This window comes from Taudactylus pleione, unplaced genomic scaffold (assembly GCF_031769625.1).
Source record: "Taudactylus pleione unplaced genomic scaffold, aTauple2 ptg000473l, whole genome shotgun sequence".
NCBI lineage: Eukaryota > Metazoa > Chordata > Amphibia > Anura > Myobatrachidae > Taudactylus > Taudactylus pleione.
Window position 1 is genome coordinate 11,218,009 of NW_028284875.1, and position 19,817 is coordinate 11,237,825.

Sequence of the window (19,817 nt, forward strand, 5' to 3'; positions counted from 1 at the left end):
AGATTCCTTCAACTCAGATATGCACTTAACGCTCAATTTGGTGGGGCTCCTCTGCTTCTCCGAGACTTACTGCTTAAAATAATAATGTAATCTACAGGTTCTAGCCGTCTGATTTCTATTTTATGTACTAAACTACCGGATGTGCATCATGATTCAGATCTAGCTCATATTAGACAAAAATGGGTAAATGATGTTGGTGCACTCTCTGACGAGGCATGGCAGGAGGCCCTGGCTAGTCCGCACAATGCCACAGTATCTGCTCGATTTCAGCAGATACAGCTGTTTATACTTCACAGAGTATATATGACACCTACTAGGCTACATGCAATTGGGGGTAGGGCAAATACACAATGTCCTAAATGTAACTTGCCAGAGGGAACTTTTTGGCATCTTATATGGCAGTGTCCAAAGATAAATACTTTCTGGCAAGAAGAGTGCCGCATTATATCAGATACGGGTATACCATAAGATGTCCTCACTCCGGTATCCTGTATTCTAGCTAATATTGAAGATGATTCAATTGGTAAATACCCTAAATTATTTGTAAACAATATGTGCATGCTCGCTAAGGTGTGCATAGCGAAGGAATGGATGGCACAGTAAACACAGTCGTTTCACATAAAAAATATGAATATATAGACAGGAAATCAGAAAATAAATACCTTAAAATTTGGTCTAGATGGCTTAAATCGTCTTATGTTGGTCATGAAAATGAAAAGTGTGTTGGTGATCAGTGATTGCTTATTGAGTCCTGATGATATATGTAAAATGCTTGAGATAATAAGTCTTCCTATGTAGATTGTGATTTAATGTGATATGTTTACTCGGCGACTCGCTTGCTGGAAATTAAATGTAAGTGACCATGTTTGAACCCTTCAGAAATAGTTTTTTTCTATATATCTCGAAATAATGTTTTAAATACCAACTAAATAAGAGACCACGTCTTTGTCCTCTTTGAAATATATATAAATCTATTGTAAATGAACAAATGTCATTATATTGTTTTTTTACAATGATTCAACAATGTAATTTTCTGTTTGTAAATGTTTACGAAAAAAAATCAATAAAAATGTATTGAATTAAAAAAAAACAAAGGCCAATCTGGATAGAGATAGTCTGTCCCATAGCATGTGAGTCCATAACAGCTTTACTGGTAAAGACCGCATGGCTTAACACTTCCGGCGATGGCAGACTGCTGGAAGTGACGCTCACTTCCGGTCCGCGAGTGACAAAAAACTGGAAGTGGGTGTATTTGGCGCCATTTTACTGCTAAGAGCAGCTGTAAACAGGGTATAAAAGGGCTCTCCCTGGCAAATAGTAAATATTATCCCTGAGGAAGCCTTCTTTAAGGTGAAATGCATTGGTACCCCAGCCTCACCTCCACTTATCTTTATTGACACCCTGAACCCCTGGAAACCTGCATTGGGAGACCAGCCACAGAGAACTTTATAAGATAAGCACCTTCTTTTTTACCTTGTATTAATTTTAATGTGCATTTTATTAATAAATCTAAGTTGACACTAACTACACTATGGTAGCAAATCCTTTGCTTTACTAAGGTGCCAGAATATTGTGAATGTGATGTATATTAAGTCCGAGGCAGAGGAGTTACAGGAGAAAGACGTCTAGATTTGGAGTCTGTTGTTCTCTGCAAGTTGTTATATTACGCTTACATAACAAGCGTATACAGGGTACTCATATATATTGGAGTCTAAAGTAATTTTGATTGGTTATCTTAACTACTACACTATCAGGCGCTCACCATTTTCCCCCATTTCTCCATATATACATATATACATATATATATATATATATATATATATATATATATATAGTAAAACACAATGAAGGTGGCACTCCAAGACTGATACCTTTAGTGAAGCAAATGGTGCTTTATTGCTATGTTTCGGGGTCCAGCACCCCTTCGTCAGGACACACACAGAGTGAACACACAGTGCAACTTAAATACAAATATTCTAAAGACTACAGCTCCACACCCTTAATCACACAACCTATGATCAAATTAAGGACCTAGTGGTGAAGACAGACATCACAAAAGATCGTTCATAGATATTGTTCATAGATATCGTTCAAAGATCGTTCAAAGATCTTTCAAAGATATCTTTCAGTGAGTCATCCTGCCACATCTCTGAAAAGGCATAGTTGACGATATCGTCCAGATTGGCCTGCATGTACGGACGATCCTAGATATCGTTATCGTTCATGCAGGAACGCGCATCATTGGTCGTTCGCTGAATAAACAATGAACGATATGATTGATATATATCGTTGAACGATATCGTTATCGTTCATACCGTAACGATAATATGAGATATGGTAAGAACTTACTTTGTTATCTCTATTTCTACGAAGTCCATAGGGTTCCACAGGATACCTTGGGGTATAGGCGATGGCGGCAGACATCCAGGCATCACAGAGTTAAAAACTTCTCCATCCTCCCAGGATACACTGGGATCCCTCTCCTATACCCTGCCCCGAGCCTCAGGCACTCAGTTTCGTCACAAGCCATAGGCCGGAGGAGGATAAAGAGAAAGAGAAGAAAGTCTGGAACACACAAGATTCACAGTCTCACCAGAGGGAGACGGAAAAACCGGTGACCAGAACCACAGCCCATCTGCATTACAGGTGCGACAGGGCGGGAGTCCTGTGGAACCCTATGGACTTCGTAGAAATAGAGATAACAAAGGTAAGTTCTTACCATATCTCATATTTTCTACATCAGGGTCCATAGGGTATCCACAGAGTACCTTGGGGATGTTCCAAAGCAGTATCCTTCAAGGGTGGGGACGCTCCTGTGCTGAGAGGAGAATCAGTCGCCCGAAGGAAGCATCCTGAGAGGCGTAGGTATCAAAAGCATAATACCGTACGAAAGTATGGACAGATGACCACTTGGCCGCCTTGCAAAGCTGAACAGCTGAGGCGCCACATCGAGCTGCCCACGAAGGACCCACAGACCTAGTGGAATGAGCTTTAACAGAAGATGGAACAGGAAGGCCCTCGTGAGCAAAAGCTTCAGAGATAGCCAGTCGAATCCATCCTGACAATGTTTGTTTAGTGGCAGGCCAACCTCTTTTATGGAAACCATAAAGGACAAACAAAGATTCTGACTTCCTATAGACAGAAGTGCGGTCCACATAGATTTTCAATGCCCGCACCACAGCCAAGGTGGCCTCACCAACCGAAAGGTCCAGTGAAGTAAACTATGGTACAATAATTTCCTCGTTGATATGGAAACTAGATACCACCTTTGGAAGAAACCCAGGACGAGTGCGCAGCACAGCCCTGTGTCTATGAAAAATTAGAAATGGAGGTCTGCATGAGAGAGCTCCCAATTCTGAAACCCTTCTGGCCGAAGCAATAGGAAGAAGGAATACAGTCTGAATGGGTAGCCATTTCAAATCCACTGAGCCCAGTGGTTCAAATGGCGGTCCTTGAAGAGTCTTCAAGACCACAGCCAGATCCCATGGTGCCACAAGTGGAACAAAGGGAGGCTGAATAAGAAGCACCCCTTGCATAAAGGTGCAGACATCAGGAAGCATAACAATCCTACGATGAAACCACACTGAAAGTGCAGACACCTGTACCTTCAGGGAAGCTAGGCGAAGACCCTGGTCTAAACCCGCCTGTAGGAATGCCAGAACCCTGGACAATCTGAACACCTGAGGAGCATAACCTATAGTGCGACACCACTGGAAGAAAGCCCGCCACACTCTATGGTAGATGTTGGCAGATGAAGGCTTCCAAGCTCTCAGCATGGTGTTGACCACAGAGCTGGAGAAACTTCTGGACCTCAAGAGGGCAGTCTCAATAGCCCCGCCGTCAAAGACAGCCGACTCAGGGCCGGATGAAGGCAAGGACCCTGAGACAGCAGGTCCTGATGTTGAGGCAACAACAGCGGAGTGTCCACTGAGAGACCCTGAAGATCCGTGTACCAGTGCCGCCTGGGCCACGCTGGATCAATCAGCAGAAGCATGCCGCCTTCTTGCATGAATTTGCATATCACTCGAGGAAGAAGGGAGAACGGAGGGAAGAGGTACGCATACTGGAAGGTCCACTTGACTGCCAGAGCAGTCACTAGACAAGCCTTTGCGTCTCTTGTTCTTGACCCGAACATCGGCAGTTTGTTGTCGTGTCGTGAGGCCATGGAGATCTATCTCTGGAAGGCCTCACTTGTTCACCAGTAGCTGACACACCCTGGTGAAGAGACCAATCCCCTGGATGCATGTCTTGACTGCTGAGAAAGTCTGCTTCCCAGTGGAGAACTCCTGGTATGGACACTGCTGATATTGCGGTGAGATGATTTTCCACCCATACTAGAATGCGGGACACCTCTGTCAGAGCCACCTGACTGCGAGTCCTTCCTTGGCGGTTTATGTATGCCACCGTGGTGGCGTTGTCCGACTGTACCTGCAAAGGTTTTCCCTGCAAGACCTGTCTTGCTTGCTGGAGAGCCTTGAATACAGCCCGCAGTTCCAATATGTTTATTGGAAGAGCAGCTTCTACCGATGTCCACCTTCCCTGAAAGAAGTGTGGACCCATCACGGCTCCCCAGCCCCGGAGACTGGCATTCGTCGTCAGAAGGGCCCAGTCTGCGATCCAAAAGGGGCGCCCCTTGTTCAGGTGAACCGTCTGTAGCCACCAGGCCAGAGATAATCGCACCTCCGGGGAAAGCACCATAGTCTGTGTCTTTATCCTTTGGGGCGACCCATTCCATCTGGAGAGGATCAGCTTCTGCAGAGGTCTCGAGTAAAACTGGGCAACCTCCACCATGTCGAACATGGATACCATGGGTCCCAGTAACCTCACTGCCGAGTGAATAGACACCCGGCGACTCTGCAGGCAAAGACAGACCTTTGCCTGTAACGCAGAGATCTTTTCTCCCGTCACCAAGATCCTCTGATGTTGGGAATTCAACAGAGCTCCTAGATGCAGCATCCTGGTACCAGGGAGGACTTCTTCCAATTTATCAGCCAGCCGTGAGACTGCAATACAGAGACTGTTAGTTGCAGATGGCGCTGAAGTTTCTCTGAGAACTCCGCCAGTAACAGGAGATCGTGGAGATAAGGTAACAGGTGGACTCCCTGCAACCGCAGGTGAGCTGCCATAACTTTGGTGAACACCCGAGGTGCTGTAGCCAAACCAAAGGGCAGAGCCTGAAACTGGAAGTGGTCCTTGACCACTGCAAATCTGAGGAAGCACTGGTGTGCTGGGACAATAGGGATATGCAGGTAAGCATCCTGAATATCCAGCGACACCATGAAATCCCCAGGTTCCACTGCTAAAATAATGGAACGCAGGGTCTCCATCCTGAACCGAGGAACCCTCAGAAATTTGTTGAGGGATTTGAGGTTGAGTATTGGCCGGTAGGACCCATTGGGTTTCTGCACCAGAAAAAGATTGGAGTAATACCCCAAACCCTTCTGAGACAAAGGAACTGGCACTATAACTCCATTCTGGAGCATCGAGTGCATTACCTTCTTGAGTTCCTGGGCCTTGTCCTGATTGGACGGAAAGCACTTGGTGAAAAACCAGCAGGGAGGCCTCATGCGGAAGGAGAGGGCGTACTCCTGAGAGACCACTTCTCCGACCCATGTGTCTGAAGTGGTCAGACACCAGCTTTTTGGGCGAATTTCAGAAGTCTGCCTCCCACTTTGAGGTCCCCCAAAGAGAGGCCTGTCCAGTCAGGCCGAAGGTTTGTCATCGGACTTGGGAGTGGGACGTCTGGTACTCCAGGCCTGCGTCCAGGGCTTTGCAGGTTTCTTGGCGGCAGTCCTCCTAGGAAAGGACTGTACCCTGGGTCTGTTCTCCGTTCTATAGGCCCTTTTTGGAATCAGCATCTGCCTTCCAAGAACGCAGCCACAGGATACGACGAGCCGCCACTGCTGCTGAGGAGATCTTGGACGCCATGAGGCCCATATCTAAAGCTGCCTTATTAATGTAGGTAGCTGAGTCCTTTAAATTACCCACCAACTCCACCTGTTCAGGTGATGAGTCTGGGTCCAGGGATGCCTCCAAGGTATCAGCCCAGTGCTCCATAGCTCTTGCCACCCAGCACAAGGCCAAAGCCGGCCTGGACACGCCTCCTGCAAGGGAATATTTCTACCCTGCGATCCGTTGGATCCTTTAAGGAGGACATAGAGGGCATAGGCAACTTAGCACTCTTTACTAGACATGTAAATCCACTTGTGACGGGTTATTACATTTTGCTAAATAATTATCTGCAAAAGGGTATGCCACCGCAAACCGTCTAGGGGGCTGGTAACGCTTACCCGGCGTTTTCCATGCCTCCTCTAAATGATCCACTAGCTGATCAGATAGGGGAAACACTGTGGTATCACTTTTAATATCCGTGGAAAAGGCATATTTTGATTTAGCTACAAGAGGAGCGCCATGCTCAATAACAAAGGCCGTGCGCACCGCACGTATGAGCTATCATCTGTCGTCACAGCATCCTGATTTTGATGAGGTTACAGCAAACGCTTCTGCGACCGCACAGACGACTAGCCCTGTAACACATCTGACAGCTATTGTACTGTGGTAGACAGTAAATTAGCCCACGCTGGTTCATGGATGACCTGAGGGGCGACAACGGGAAACTCTGAGGTACGATTAACTGTTTAGGAAACCCCTGCATAGGGGACGACACCATAGACTGATGTGAGACCCCCATCTGGGGACACGCAGGGGTTGTCGTTAACTGGCCCACCAGGATAGTAAGTGCCGCAGCATAACAAGCCCATGGTAGCTCCTGCACAGGTGTAGTGACAGAAATCGGCCGTGCCACCGCAGGCACGCCTTACATAATCCATCAGAGTTACCATCACCCTCTGCCAATGATACCTTGCATACAGTACACTGAGGCGGAATGGGGAAATCATGCTCACTGTCAGACATACTGAGTGTGTGACCCGGAGCTGTATGTGACCACTGCACTTCACAACAAGTTGTATAGTGAGGTATAAATACCCCTTGCAACACCGCACGGCAAGGGTTTGTTAGCAGAGAAGAAAAACAGGGATAGGGAAAATAGCTAACAGTATGTGAAAGTGAAAGTAACAGACAGCAGCGCCAGCCCAAAGTCACATACAATGCAGAATATTGAAAACCCTGCAGTATCTGCGCTTCATCAACTAACCAGACCTCAGCCTGGTAGGAAACAGCGCTGCATACACTGACCTTGCACTGGAGGAGAGGTATGCAGGGGGACCCAGACCACGATGCCCGCGTTAACAGCTTCCAGCACTGTTTGCCACATGTATTAAAATGGCCACCGAGGAGCAGAGGGAGGGCTTGTCCGGGGGCGGAGCGCATGCAGATGCCTAACCACCTTGTGGAGAGGCCGTGTGCAGCGGGGGAGGCGCAGGCTGCTTAGCAGGGAAAGCGCGCTCCCCTGGCATGCATTTAACCCCTGGGACGCTGGACATTTACCGTTTCTGTCCAGTCCTCAGTCCCAGGGGGTAGCGGAAAGCGCAGGGATCAGTAGCCTGGTTCCACACTGCAGCCAGTCCCCAGGGAGCCCCTGCCCGGGGACTAAGGACTGTGCTATTCGACTGGGACCCACTGCGTGACCTTGCCACTTACCTGAACCACCGTAAATCCGGCCACAGTCCGGGCAACCATGGCCACCGCTAGCTGTGACCCCAGTTACCCACCAGCATCCCCGGATCAGTACCGGCGTTCTGGTACCAGCGGGGTGTAGGAGCGACGACATGGACGTCAGTACAGACTGTCCATGTTGTCTGCTCGTTAGATGTGCAGCCATAGCTGCATTGAAGAACTTCAGGGGCCTGCAGACCCCCACTCTGTACGGTGCATCCGACTTCGGCCAGGCACCGACGAAAACTGAGTGCCTGAGGCTCGGGGGCGGGGTATAGGAGAGGGACCCCAGTGCATCCTGGGAGGATGGAGAAGTTTTTAACTCTGTGGTGCCTGGATGTCTGCCACCATCGCCTATACCCCAAGGTATCCTGTGGATACCCTATGGACCCTGATGTAGAAATATCTGTCCATGTGTACGCACCTTAACCCTTATAATGAAAAGCCCTGATACATAATTTCTACAAAGTAGGTGAACATGTTAATGTTCACCTATTTTTGAAGAAATTAAGGGATAATGAATAGACCCCATGGTAATACTGTGCAGTAGTACTATTTGAATGTTATTGTGCTGTGCAATGCACATGAGGTGGGGGATGTTTCTCATTTTTGTATGCCTTGTTGGGCTGTGCCTCTCTCTGAAATTTAAGTTGAGTGCTCAATTTAATACATTTTCTATTCTGTTTAAACATGTAGAGAAAGTAGAATATCTCAAGGTTTTATGTTAAGGGAGATGTGTGACTGTTCAAGGGAAGACAGCAAATTATAATTAATGGATGAAATGACAGTGATGGGACCAAAAAAGGTAATGTGCTATTTCAATATTTTATTATATATATTTTGCTTACATATTTGTATTACTGTTCCACACTGTGGCCCTGATTCAGAGCCTCTTTGTGAGCTCTGAATCTGGACGGCCTGTTTTTTTTTTTGGCCTGCCTCCAGGCAGCTTGCTAAGCTGTGGGTGACCACCCTCAGCTTTTGCGAGCGGCCAGGTGATGGTCGCGACCATTGGACTTGCGACGAGACCCTTGTGGTAGGGACTTGTTCCCGCAAGCCCCAGTGAGCTTCCTGCTCTAATAGAGCAGGAAGCTCACTACTGACACGAGTGATGTCAGTAGGGCCGCCCTCAAATGGCAGGCGTTCCTTCAGGAACGCCTCTGTTTGACCAGCCACCACCCCTCCCTGCCTACAAAACGGCCGAGCTGTCGATCAACATCGACAGCTGCCCAGTTTGTACCGAGACTCGGAGCGAGTGAATTTCTCACTCGCTCCGGGGCTCGCACGTATGCAATGGCCCACCATCGACCCGCTTGCGAGCAGGTCTGAATGAGGCCCTGTATTCAGCAGGTGGAGTCATGAGTACTGAATATGCAAGGAGATGACCAGATTGGCGATGTCAATTAGTGCAGCTGTTCAAGGGGGGTGTCACTCTCCAATATGAGAGATAAATAGAAAATTACTAGAAAACAGCCGTAGATAGCTGACAAACGTAGGGTGGAGTAGGAAATCCACATGTATAACTGGTCCGGATGGATGATGAGGGTTATCCCAATAAGTCCAGTACAAGTGCTTTTGCTTAAATGTGCGTTTTGATGTGGAAATAACCCACAACTTCTTCAGATGCTTCTGAAGTAGTAGTGGGTTGTTTCCACAACGAAATGCGTTAAGCAAAAGCAATCATACTGGCGTTCAATGTCAGCCATCTATAATCTTGCTAATCACTGACCATCTCATCTCTCTACAAGATGGTTTATATTTACTGACAATACTGGGCATTATCTGGATAATTAATATTCATGTGCACATAATAGACTATTTGTAGCCATTACAATGACCCTATTTTTAGAGGGTTCTGCTTTGGAATTTAATAATCAGTTGGATGCTCCTTATTGTGTCCAGGATATCCATATTTAACAATGGTTTTTACTGTTTTCTATTATTTTGCAATTATGTCTGTTTAGTTTTTTATTTTATTGAAGTGTTATATTCATTCTACCAAGCTGTATCAATAAGAATTTTTTATTGACAATTGGTAATTTTTTATTACTACCACATTAGCACTGTTCTCTAGTTCTTTTTGGAGTTATGAGTACTGTATACTTTCCTCTCGCATCTTAAAGTATAGTGAGGATCAGTAAAGATTATATATATTGTATAAGACTGAATTTGATTACAATTATTTGGTCGCCAGCTTGCACATCACCTGACCTCCTTCACATCATATTGCCTTCTAAACACAATGCAGAGTGGCGCGCACAGTACCAGCAACACATCTGAGTTCAGATTGGCTGAGATACGCAGTTTGCATCATGTGGTCTTACTTGTACCTCTGTATGGATGAGCTACCTGATTCCTTCAAAATTCAAGAATGCAAGAAAAGGAATGTTTAGGCACTGTTTTAGTAGTCATAGATTAGTAGGGGTCACTGGTGCTCATAGCAACGGGTTAATGGTGTATTTGAGTAGATTTTTAATTGAGTTTTATACCTCTTTTCCACCTAAATTCCGGGTCTGACCCGGAGTTGGAACAAAGTTCCTATCCGGATCAGACCCAGAATTTTGCCGGCGCCGACTCGGGATATTCCCGAGTCAGCGCCGCTCACACCGCAGTCGGGTCTGCATAGACCCGGCTTTTGCAGAGTGAAAGTGGTCGCTTGGAGATGACCCGGAGTGCGCTGTTCTCACAGGAGGGTTTCACGGGCTACACCCGTGTTAAACCCTGCTAGTTACCTGGGTTGGATTGCCGGGTCACTCGACCCGGCGATCCAACTGTCTCCCCTTTTACACCAGGGAGCTGCCCGGGTTAACCCTTCAAAAACCCGGGTTTTAGCTCCGGTGTAAAAGAGGTATTAGAGACATGTGAAATTTGCAGGCAGAGTTGGGGCCCAAGAAATGTTAAGGTAAGTTGTAAATATGAGAAGCACATTGTGATGTAGGGCTCTAAAGGTCAAATGGGATTATTTGGGGTAAATGAGGAGTGTTTTGGTGCAAGTGTAGGTTTAATGATATGTGGAAAACTGCAGGGTGTAATGGAGTATGTTTGGCATATATTGTAAAGGCATGTGGTGACTCTGATTACTAATATTAAGGGTACTGTGTGGCCCTTTTGATAGTTAGAAGGCCACAATTGTTGCACTTGTATCAGGTGTCTATCACTGGTGTAGATACTTCCACCCACTGGGGCTGATTCTGAGTTGGGAGCAGGGTAAATACTGGCTGCTTTTGCATGTAGCCCACAAATGCTGTACAGCTTTATTTTTACACTGCAATTTAGATTTGAGCTTGAACACAGCCCTTACTCTCTCATTTTAAATCTGCCACACCTGCAGTGCAACATGGTTTTGCCAAGGTGCAAAGTTACTTGCTCTTTTTTGCTATGCTTCCAACTCAGAATAAGCCCCTTTGTGTCAATACCTGTTACCTAGAAACTCTGGTACCAATGTTATAATGTGATGGTGGCTGTGTAGAAGGTGAAATAATGATTATGTTGTATATATTACTTTAACTATATCTATTGGCAATTATATTTATTTATGCATTTAGGCCCTGATTCAGAGCCGGACGCTCTGACCAGAGCGCTCGCTCTGAATCAGGGCCCACCTCCATTAAAATGGAGCGTCCTCCTGGACGCTCGTATAGCTGTGGGTCACCACCCACAGCATATACGAGCATCCAACAAGATGGTCGCGATGGTCTTGTCCATCGCGACCATCGGACTTGCGAGTGAAACCCTGTGGTCGGGTTTCTCAACCGCAAGGCCAGGAGTGATTTTGGCTCTATCAGAGCCAAAATCACTCCCACTGACATCACTAGTGTTGTCACTAGTGATGTCAGTGGGGCCGGCTTCAGACGGTAGGCGTTCCCATAGGAACGCCTCCGTCTGGCAGGCACGCCCCCGGAACGCCCACCAAAGGCGGCGTGCTGTCAATCAACATCGACAGCACGCCCCCTTTGGTGCGAGACCCGGAGCGATGGAAAGTCCTTCGCTCGCCGGGTCTCACGCATGCGCTCGACGGAGCTCCCTCCGTCGTGCGCATGCGCAGTGGGGACCATCGACCCACTTGCGAGCGTACTGCCACTCGCGAGTGGGTCTGAATGACCTCCTTATTTTGATAGGTCACAGGACAAGACTGCAGCATAGCCAACCAACAGGACTTACGCTTGGGGGTTCAGGACTACAAAACACTGAGCGTGTCCAGAATCTTGGTGTTGTCCTGGATAGTGGCTTGACACTTAAACATCAGGTATCAGCCACAAACAAATCCTCATTCTTTCATCTGAGGAACATACTGTATTCAGAATGAATCACTTAATTCTCCCAGAAGATCTGCCTAAAGTCATACAGTACATGCATTTATATCATCACGCCTAGACTACTGCAATGCCCTCTACCTTGGTCTCCCAGCAAAAGAATTGCACCGCTTGCAAATGGTACAAAATACATCTGCCAGGCTATTAATAAACCAGCCCCATTCCAGCCACATAACACCTATTCTCTACTCACTTCACTGGCTGCCTGTAAGATGGCGAATAGTTTTCAAATTTGGCTTACTAACTTTCAAAGCCCTACATGGCCAAGGCCCAAGGTACTTGAAGCAGCTTCTGGTCCCTTACTGCCCACTCGATTACTGCGATCTGCTTACAAAGGACTATTAACAATACCTAGAATCTCCCGAAATTAATTTGGGGGTGTAGCCTTCAGCTTTGTGGCTCAGATTCTATGGAACTCGCTTCCCCGCACATTGAGTGCTATTAGGAGAAAAGTGCTGTATAAATAAAATTATTATTATTATTATGTCACAAATCGTGCTGTACACTGCAGCCGCCGGGTTAATTACCTGGTTCCCTGCTCCATGATCCGACTCTGTGACAGTCTCCCTCCAGCTGCAGTTTCTTCTCACCTCCTACAGTCTCCACAGCTTTCACGTGCAGCATTCCCTCCAGTGCTGGCTGCTGGGAGCAGCCATGACAGTCTGTATCAGGTGACTGTCCAACAACCAACAGGAGACCAAGTTGCTGTCATCTGACACCTGCAGCCAATCACTACTCTCCCAGGGGTATTTATGGCTTCTCCCTGCACACAGCACTTGCCAGTGCAATGCTGTCCTCAGTCTAGCTGCGTGTTCCATTGGTGAGATACAGCGGATTATTCCTATTGATCCCCTGTGCAGTTTTCCACCTTGCTGTTCCACTGGCTCCTGTTATCCTGTTCTATCCAGGTGGTCCTGCACTCCGGTTCCATAGAAGTGATCCTGCACTCGATTCTAGTCCAATACCTGACTTTGACTGTTCCAATCCAGTCCCATTCCGGTGTTCCAACAATCTGGATCCATTCCAGCATCTGGTCCCATTCTGGTGATCCAGTATTCCGGTCTAGAGCTATTCCGAGTTCCACGTGATCCAGTGACAAACTAGTTCCAGTCTCTCTGTACCAGTGTGCCTCAAGCACCTATCATCTGTTTATGTCTAGACCCCTGCTGTTCCACCAGTGCCTTCAGTCACCAGCAGCCACATCTTGCTTTCCAGTACACACAAGTACACACATATACTTCACATTCCTGTCCCAGTCCATAAGCAAAAACTACTTAAGACCATCCAGCTTACGTCAACAGCCTCAGACTGCATTCCAGCCCAAGACTCAAATCCAGTTCCACAAACAAGTTCAAGCACAAGCGTGACTTATTATTATTATTATTTTCACAATGATAAGGGATGTCAGCAAAGAAAAAAAGGAGAGTTATGGTATAATTTACCCTTGTTAACTTTCTTTCTTCGAAGTCCATAGCGTCCACAGTGAGACAATGGGGTGCAGATGGTACTTGTAGGACCGTAAACCAACAGCAAAGCATTTTTCTATCCCAGGATGCTCCGGTCTTTCCCCCTATACCCCCCGCCCAAAGCCTGAAGGAAATTCAGTTTTGTTAACAAGCCCAAGGCAGGAGCAGATGGTAGAGAAGGAAGACTGGTACACTGAAGAATCACAATCTCACACAGAGAAGGAAATGTGACCAAGAGAAAAAAACCATAGCAGCCAGGTGCGTCAGGGCGGGTGCCCTCTGGACTTCAAAGAAAGAGAGTTAACAAGGGTGTTTTACCATAGCTATCCTTTTCTTCTTCAGGGTCCATAGGGCTCCACAGGGAGAGAATGGGGATGTCCCAAAGCAATTGTTCGAGGGCTGAGACACTCCTGAGCTGAGAGGAGAACCCGTCGCCTGAAGGAAGCATCCTGAGAGGCAAATGTATCAGAGGCATAGAACTTAAGAAAGGTGTGAACAGAAGACCAGGTGGCGCCTTGCATAGATGCACCATGGAGGGCTGCCCACGAGGGACCCACAGAGCAAGTAGAATGAGCAGATACTGTAGCAGAAACAGGAAGGCCAGTCTGCGTGTAAGCTTGTGAGATAGTCATGCGAAGCCATCTGGCCAGAGTCTGTTTGTTAGCTGGCCATCCCTTCTTGCGGAATCCATATAGGACAAAGAGGGAGTCCAATTTCCTGATGGACTAGTATGGTCCACATAGATCTTCAAAGCATGGACCACATCCAAAGAGGCCTAACCTACTGGTGAGTGAAAGGCCAGAACCAAGATTTCCTTATTAAGGTGAAAACGAGAGACCACCCTGGGAAGGAAGCCAGGGAACGTTTGAAGAACAGCCCTGTCCGGATGAAAGATCAGAAATGCGGAACAACAGAAGAGCGCCCCTAAATCCGATACTCTACTGCCTGTAGGGTATCGGATTTAGGGGTGCTCTTCTGTTCCTATAGCCACAAGAAAAAAAATCTTCGCAGTGAGCTATTTCATATCTGCTGAACCCAGTGGTTCAAATGGAGGTTCCTGAAGCGCGTGGAGAACCACTGACAAATCCCACAAAGCCACAGGAGGGACAAAGGGAGGTTGTATGCGGAGAACACCTTGCAGGAAGATGTAAACATCCGGCAGAGGAACAATTTTGAGCTGGAACCAGATGGACAGAGCAGAGATGAGCACTTTCAGAGAGGCTAGCCGTTGTCAGAGATCCAATCCAGCTTGAAGAAAGGCAATGATTCGAGAAACCCTAAAAACCTGAGGGACAAAGTTTTTAGTAGAACACGCTCTGAGCATGCTCTGGACCACAGAGCTAGAAAAACCCTTTAGACCTTAGCAGGGAAGTCTCAAGAGCCAAGCCGTTAAAAACAGACGGGCCAGATCCGGATGTAGACAGGGACCCTGAGACAACAGGTCTGGGCGTAGAGGAAGTTGGAGAGGAGCGTCTATGGAGAGACTTTGGAAATCAGAGGACCAATGGCATCTGGGCCAAGCCGGAGCTAACAGCAGGACGTGCCTCCTTCTTGCTTGAACTTCCGAAGAACCCGAGGAAGAAGGGAGACTGCAGGAAAGATCTACGCCAAATGGAAAGTCCACCTCACAGATAATGCATCCACAAAGGCTGCGTCGGGGTCCCTTGTCCTGGTCCTGTACACTGGAAGCTTGTGGTTGTGTCATGAGGCTATGAGGTCCACATCCGGTAGACCCCAGTTGTCCTCCAGGAGCTGAAATGGATGTAGAGACCACTCCCTTGCATGCATGTGTGATAGCTGAGGAAATCCACTTCCCAATTGAGAATCCCTGGGATGAACACTGCGGAGATGGCTGAGAGATGGCGTTCGGCCCATGTGAGAATGCGGGACACTTCTGCCATCACTGACCGACTTAGAGTGCTTCCTTGGTAATTGATGTAGACCACTGCCATGGCGTTGTCAAACTGTACTTGTACTGGTTTGCCCCGAAGAATATCCTGAACCAGGGTGAGGGCTTTGTATATAGTTTGGAGTTCCAGGACATTGATTGGTAAGATCGCCTCAGCTGGAGTCCAGCGTCCTTGGAAGGAGTGCTGGCTGGTCACTGTGCCCCACCCGCGGAGGCTTGCATCCGTGGTGAGAAGTGCCCAGTCCGGGATCCAAAAGGGGTGACACTTGTTTAAGTGGGACTTCTGTAACCACCAGGATAGGGACAGGCGAACCTCCGGAAAGAGGCTCATCATCTTGGATCTGAGCAGATTGGGCAGCCCATTCCACCTGGAGAGGATCAGGTGTTGTAGAAGCCTGGAGTGGTACTGAGCGAACTCCACCATGTTGAAGGTGGACACCATGGATCCCAAGGTCTGCATTGCAGAGTGAATTGACACTCAGCGACTGTGGAGTAATCTGCACACTCAGTGCTGTAGTGCGGAGATTTTGTCTGCTATCAGGAAGAGTCTGAGTCTGAGAGTGCAGGAAGGCTCCCAGATTTACCATTCTTTGAGAAGGGGTCAGGGAAGACTTTTTCTAGTTGATCAGCCAATCATCCATTTGTAGAAAGGCAATGGTTACTTGTAGATGGTGGTGAAGAATCTCTACAGAGCTTGTTAAGAGCAAGAGATCGTCCAAGTATGGGAACAGTCTGATCCCCGACGAGGAAGACAGGCCGCCATAACTGCCATGATCTTGGTAAAGACCCGAGGAGCTGTAGAAAGCCTAAAAGGCTGTGCTTGAAATTGGTAATGTTGCTGAAGGACAGCAAACTGGAGATATCGATGAGAGGGCGCTATAGGTACAAGTAGGTAAGCATTCTGAATGTCCAGAGACACCATAAAGTTCCAAGGCTCCGTAGCCAGGACAAAAAAGCGAATGGTATCCATACGAAACCTGGGCACCCTGATAAACTTGTTCAGAGACTTGAGGATAGGTCGATGAGACCCCTTTGGGCTTCTGAACCAAGAAAAGGGTAGAATAAATAACTCATCCCTTGCTGTAATGAGGGGACCAGAATAATTACCCCTGAGAGCAGCAAGGACTGAATGGCCTTCTGGAGGTCCTGTGCAAAAGAACTGCTGGGGAGGCCGCCTGAGGAATAAGATGGTGTAACGGTGGGAGACCACTCCTTGAACCCAGGCGTCGGTGGTGATCTGACGCCAGGACTGGGCGAACTGTAGCAACACACGTCACGTGGGAATCCACTGCAGGGTGGAACTTCCCATTTAGTGCAATCAGTAGCTGGTAGAGGGTAAAAAAAATCAAACGTTTAGGCAGCTGAAAGTTTTTATTTGCTATATTCCATGCTTCACTCAATAGATCAGATAGCTGATCAAAATGAGGAAACTAAAAGATTTGCCTTAGGAGTGAGTTCTACATCTTCTATGTGAAGAATTGATTTTACAGCTCTGACAAGTGCAGGTATATTCAATTTAGAGGGGGCTCGTCCTCTCCTGAGGGGAAGTCAGCGTAAGAGAGGTCTGCGTCTTCTGCCTCCCCAGATGATAACTCAGAATCTGATAGCTGGGTGGACTGGGAAGATAACACAGCACGCTTAGTAGGTTTACTAGGTAAGGGTCTCTCCTTTTGCAACAATTGTTGAAAAGCTGTAGAGGTACCCGCCAGATTCTGCACTGAGATAGAAAGTACGTCTACCCATGGAGGAGGCAAAGGATTTGCATCGAGTACCTGTTGTGGCCATCTCAGCAACCACAGGGACCGTTAGGCAGTCCACAATTTTTGCCAACACTTGTGAGAAAGAAGCCATGGGGGGTCCTGAGGAGATGTTGCAGGGACCAATGGGCCAGGTGCCGTATAACAAGATGGACAGAGACCATCTTGAATGAGATCCTATGAAGCTAAGCCTGCTAAACAGGACTGACAAGAAACCAGAGTGGGAGCAGTAGCCTGCTTGTTATTCTTGCTTTTGCTAGACTTAGCTGCAAAGATAATATAGTACACACTCTGGCACAGTGCCGTGAGCAACACAGATATATGTACAATATGGCACAGTGTAAGGAAAAATATGATGGTGTTATACACAAATAGTGGAGGGAAAAAGGTATACACTGGTCCACAACAGGCACAAATCCCCACCTGGACCACTGTACCTGAACTACTACACTGTTCAAAATTCTATAGAGAAACTGATACATCAGTACGCTTCAAACATTATTATGGTCTTTTGACATGAAACTATATATATATATATATATATATATATATATATACATAATCAGTCTTGCAGTGTGGCAAGCTTAAACACCCCTGATAATCAGGGCAGGTATTTTCACTATTCAATGAATAAGGTACAGTAATGTCATCCATTATTTGTCTATATTTTCACTGCAGCGCCCCCACATCAGATGTCAGTCTCTGACATTGAAGACAGCAGCTAGCAGCTTCTTACCTGTGAAGCTACCGGCAGGTGTTCCTCCATGCTGTTAATGGAGTCCGGGGCTGGACTGGACAAGTTTGGAAGGGGGTGAAATGGAGAACTATTATAGGAGGGACCTCATGGGTTTGTGTCAGCCCTGCTCATAACTCTGCTCTTCTACCATTCTTCTGGTTTGTTGTGGTTGGCCTAGATACAGGGGCGCAGAGAGGGGGGGGAGCGGGTACAGATTACCGGGGCCCGGGCTTCCTGAGGGGCCCGGTTCCGGCGCCGCTCCCCCTCCCTCACAACAGCCCAGCACACAGCGTGTGCTGAGCTGCAGTGGAAACTGCTCGTGGCTGCTGAGCAGCAGCCACAGCAGTCTCTTATGCCTGTGGGGGGGAGCGATCACACTGATTGCGCCCCCCCTGGCTTTGAGCAGGGCTGAGGGGGCCCAGAGCGCCCCCCTCCCCAGCGCGCAGCGCCACTTCGCAGCGCTGCAAATCTTTGGGGGTTTTTTCGGGAAGGGGGCATGGCCACACCACCCACGATTAGGCCACGCCCCCTATTACCCGGGCCCGCCGCAGCTCTCAGCGGGCCTGCCTAGATATAATAATAACAGCAAAGAGCATTAAAAAATATGAAGGCTACTTGAGAGTTTGATCAGGTATGGCAGGAAATTCCATTGGCGAGTAGCATCAAGGGGGAAGTCTTGGAGGCCCAAGTGAGAGATGGTTATCAGTAAGGAGGTGAAACTGATCTAAGAGGGTGTCAGAGTAAAATGTATGGGTAATGTAATATCATTTACATCATATGTGATATGATTAATGTGATATGCTATTTTTTATTAACTAATAAATATGTATTTATATTAAATTATTGCTATTCATGATGCATTATATACAGTACAAGGCTCATATAATATGTTTTCAGTGGCTTCACAATTATTATACTGACAAAACTGGTCACCTAGCTAATTTATTTTAGGATAGACCAATAAATGTATACATTTTCCTGGTTTGGTGAATCCAATTTTTTGTTTTTACAATTTAACAATTTTTTTTCTTAGGAAAGAACTGAACTGATTTTAAGAATAAAAAAATCAACAAAAATGTACAGAATGCATTACTGTATAGTAAAAAGCAAATGATTAGTATATCAACAAAAAGTAAAATAAAGCTGTAAAAATATATGTATACCTAATGTGTCTCTATCAGTAAATGTGCAGGTGGAGAGGACACAATTAAAAAAAAGTCCAAAATTTTTTTTTTTCTTTTAGAATACATTTGGTTTCTATATATTGTCATGCTTGTTATAAGTACCAAGGGGTACATTTACTACAGTGTGGGTTTTTAGAAGTGGAGATGTTGCCCATAGCAAACAATCATATTCTAGTTATTATAGTCCATAAAGTGCTAGATAAATGTTAAGTAGAATCTGATTGGTTGCTTTTAAAAACCTGCACTTTAGTAAATATACCGCTAAGAATACTCCAATGGTTCCACGACAGTATATATACACTTGAATGTTTGACATATTTTTATTTTATAACACAACTTACTGTTTTCCAAACCTTTTGTACTTGCTGATTGAAAAGGCCTCAATGGTCACAGCATTTAAAATGATTGATGGGTACAATACATATTTTTCAAAGCAGACAAGCCATACATAAAACTTTTCAAACCACATTAAGTGGGCTGCATCTAAAATAAATAAATACAATACATTTTTTAAAACAACTACAAGTACAAATTAATGCAAGTAATCAAGCAAAGAAATATAATTGAAGAACAGCTCAAGGGTGTTTATTGCACCAATACACTAAAAATTCTGGCAATACCTATTTCTATGTGAAATAGAACAGTAGATGCACTAGGGAGGTTTATTCAGCTAGACATCCATGCACTAGCCAGAATAACTTTCCAGATCCACACTAATTAGATCTAAAGAAAAAATTTCCTAAAATAAAATGTTAGCAGTCTATGTATTTGTATTTATTTTAAGTGTAATTTTAATTTGTTGTGCATTATAATAAATTTGGGAACGGGAAGGATA

The 19,817-nt window shown here is 46.3% G+C and overlaps 1 protein-coding gene across 1 annotated transcript in view; it reads right to left on the reverse strand.

Annotated features, from left to right (window-relative positions):
- PCNX2 (pecanex 2) overlaps positions 1-19,817 on the reverse strand; it is a 449,190-nt gene that overhangs the window by 185,538 nt on the left and 243,835 nt on the right. The window contains exon 20 of the mRNA XM_088448947.1: positions 19,324-19,465. Coding sequence (XP_088305073.1) covers positions 19,324-19,465 — 142 coding nt within the window. The remainder of the gene's footprint in view (positions 1-19,323; positions 19,466-19,817) is intronic.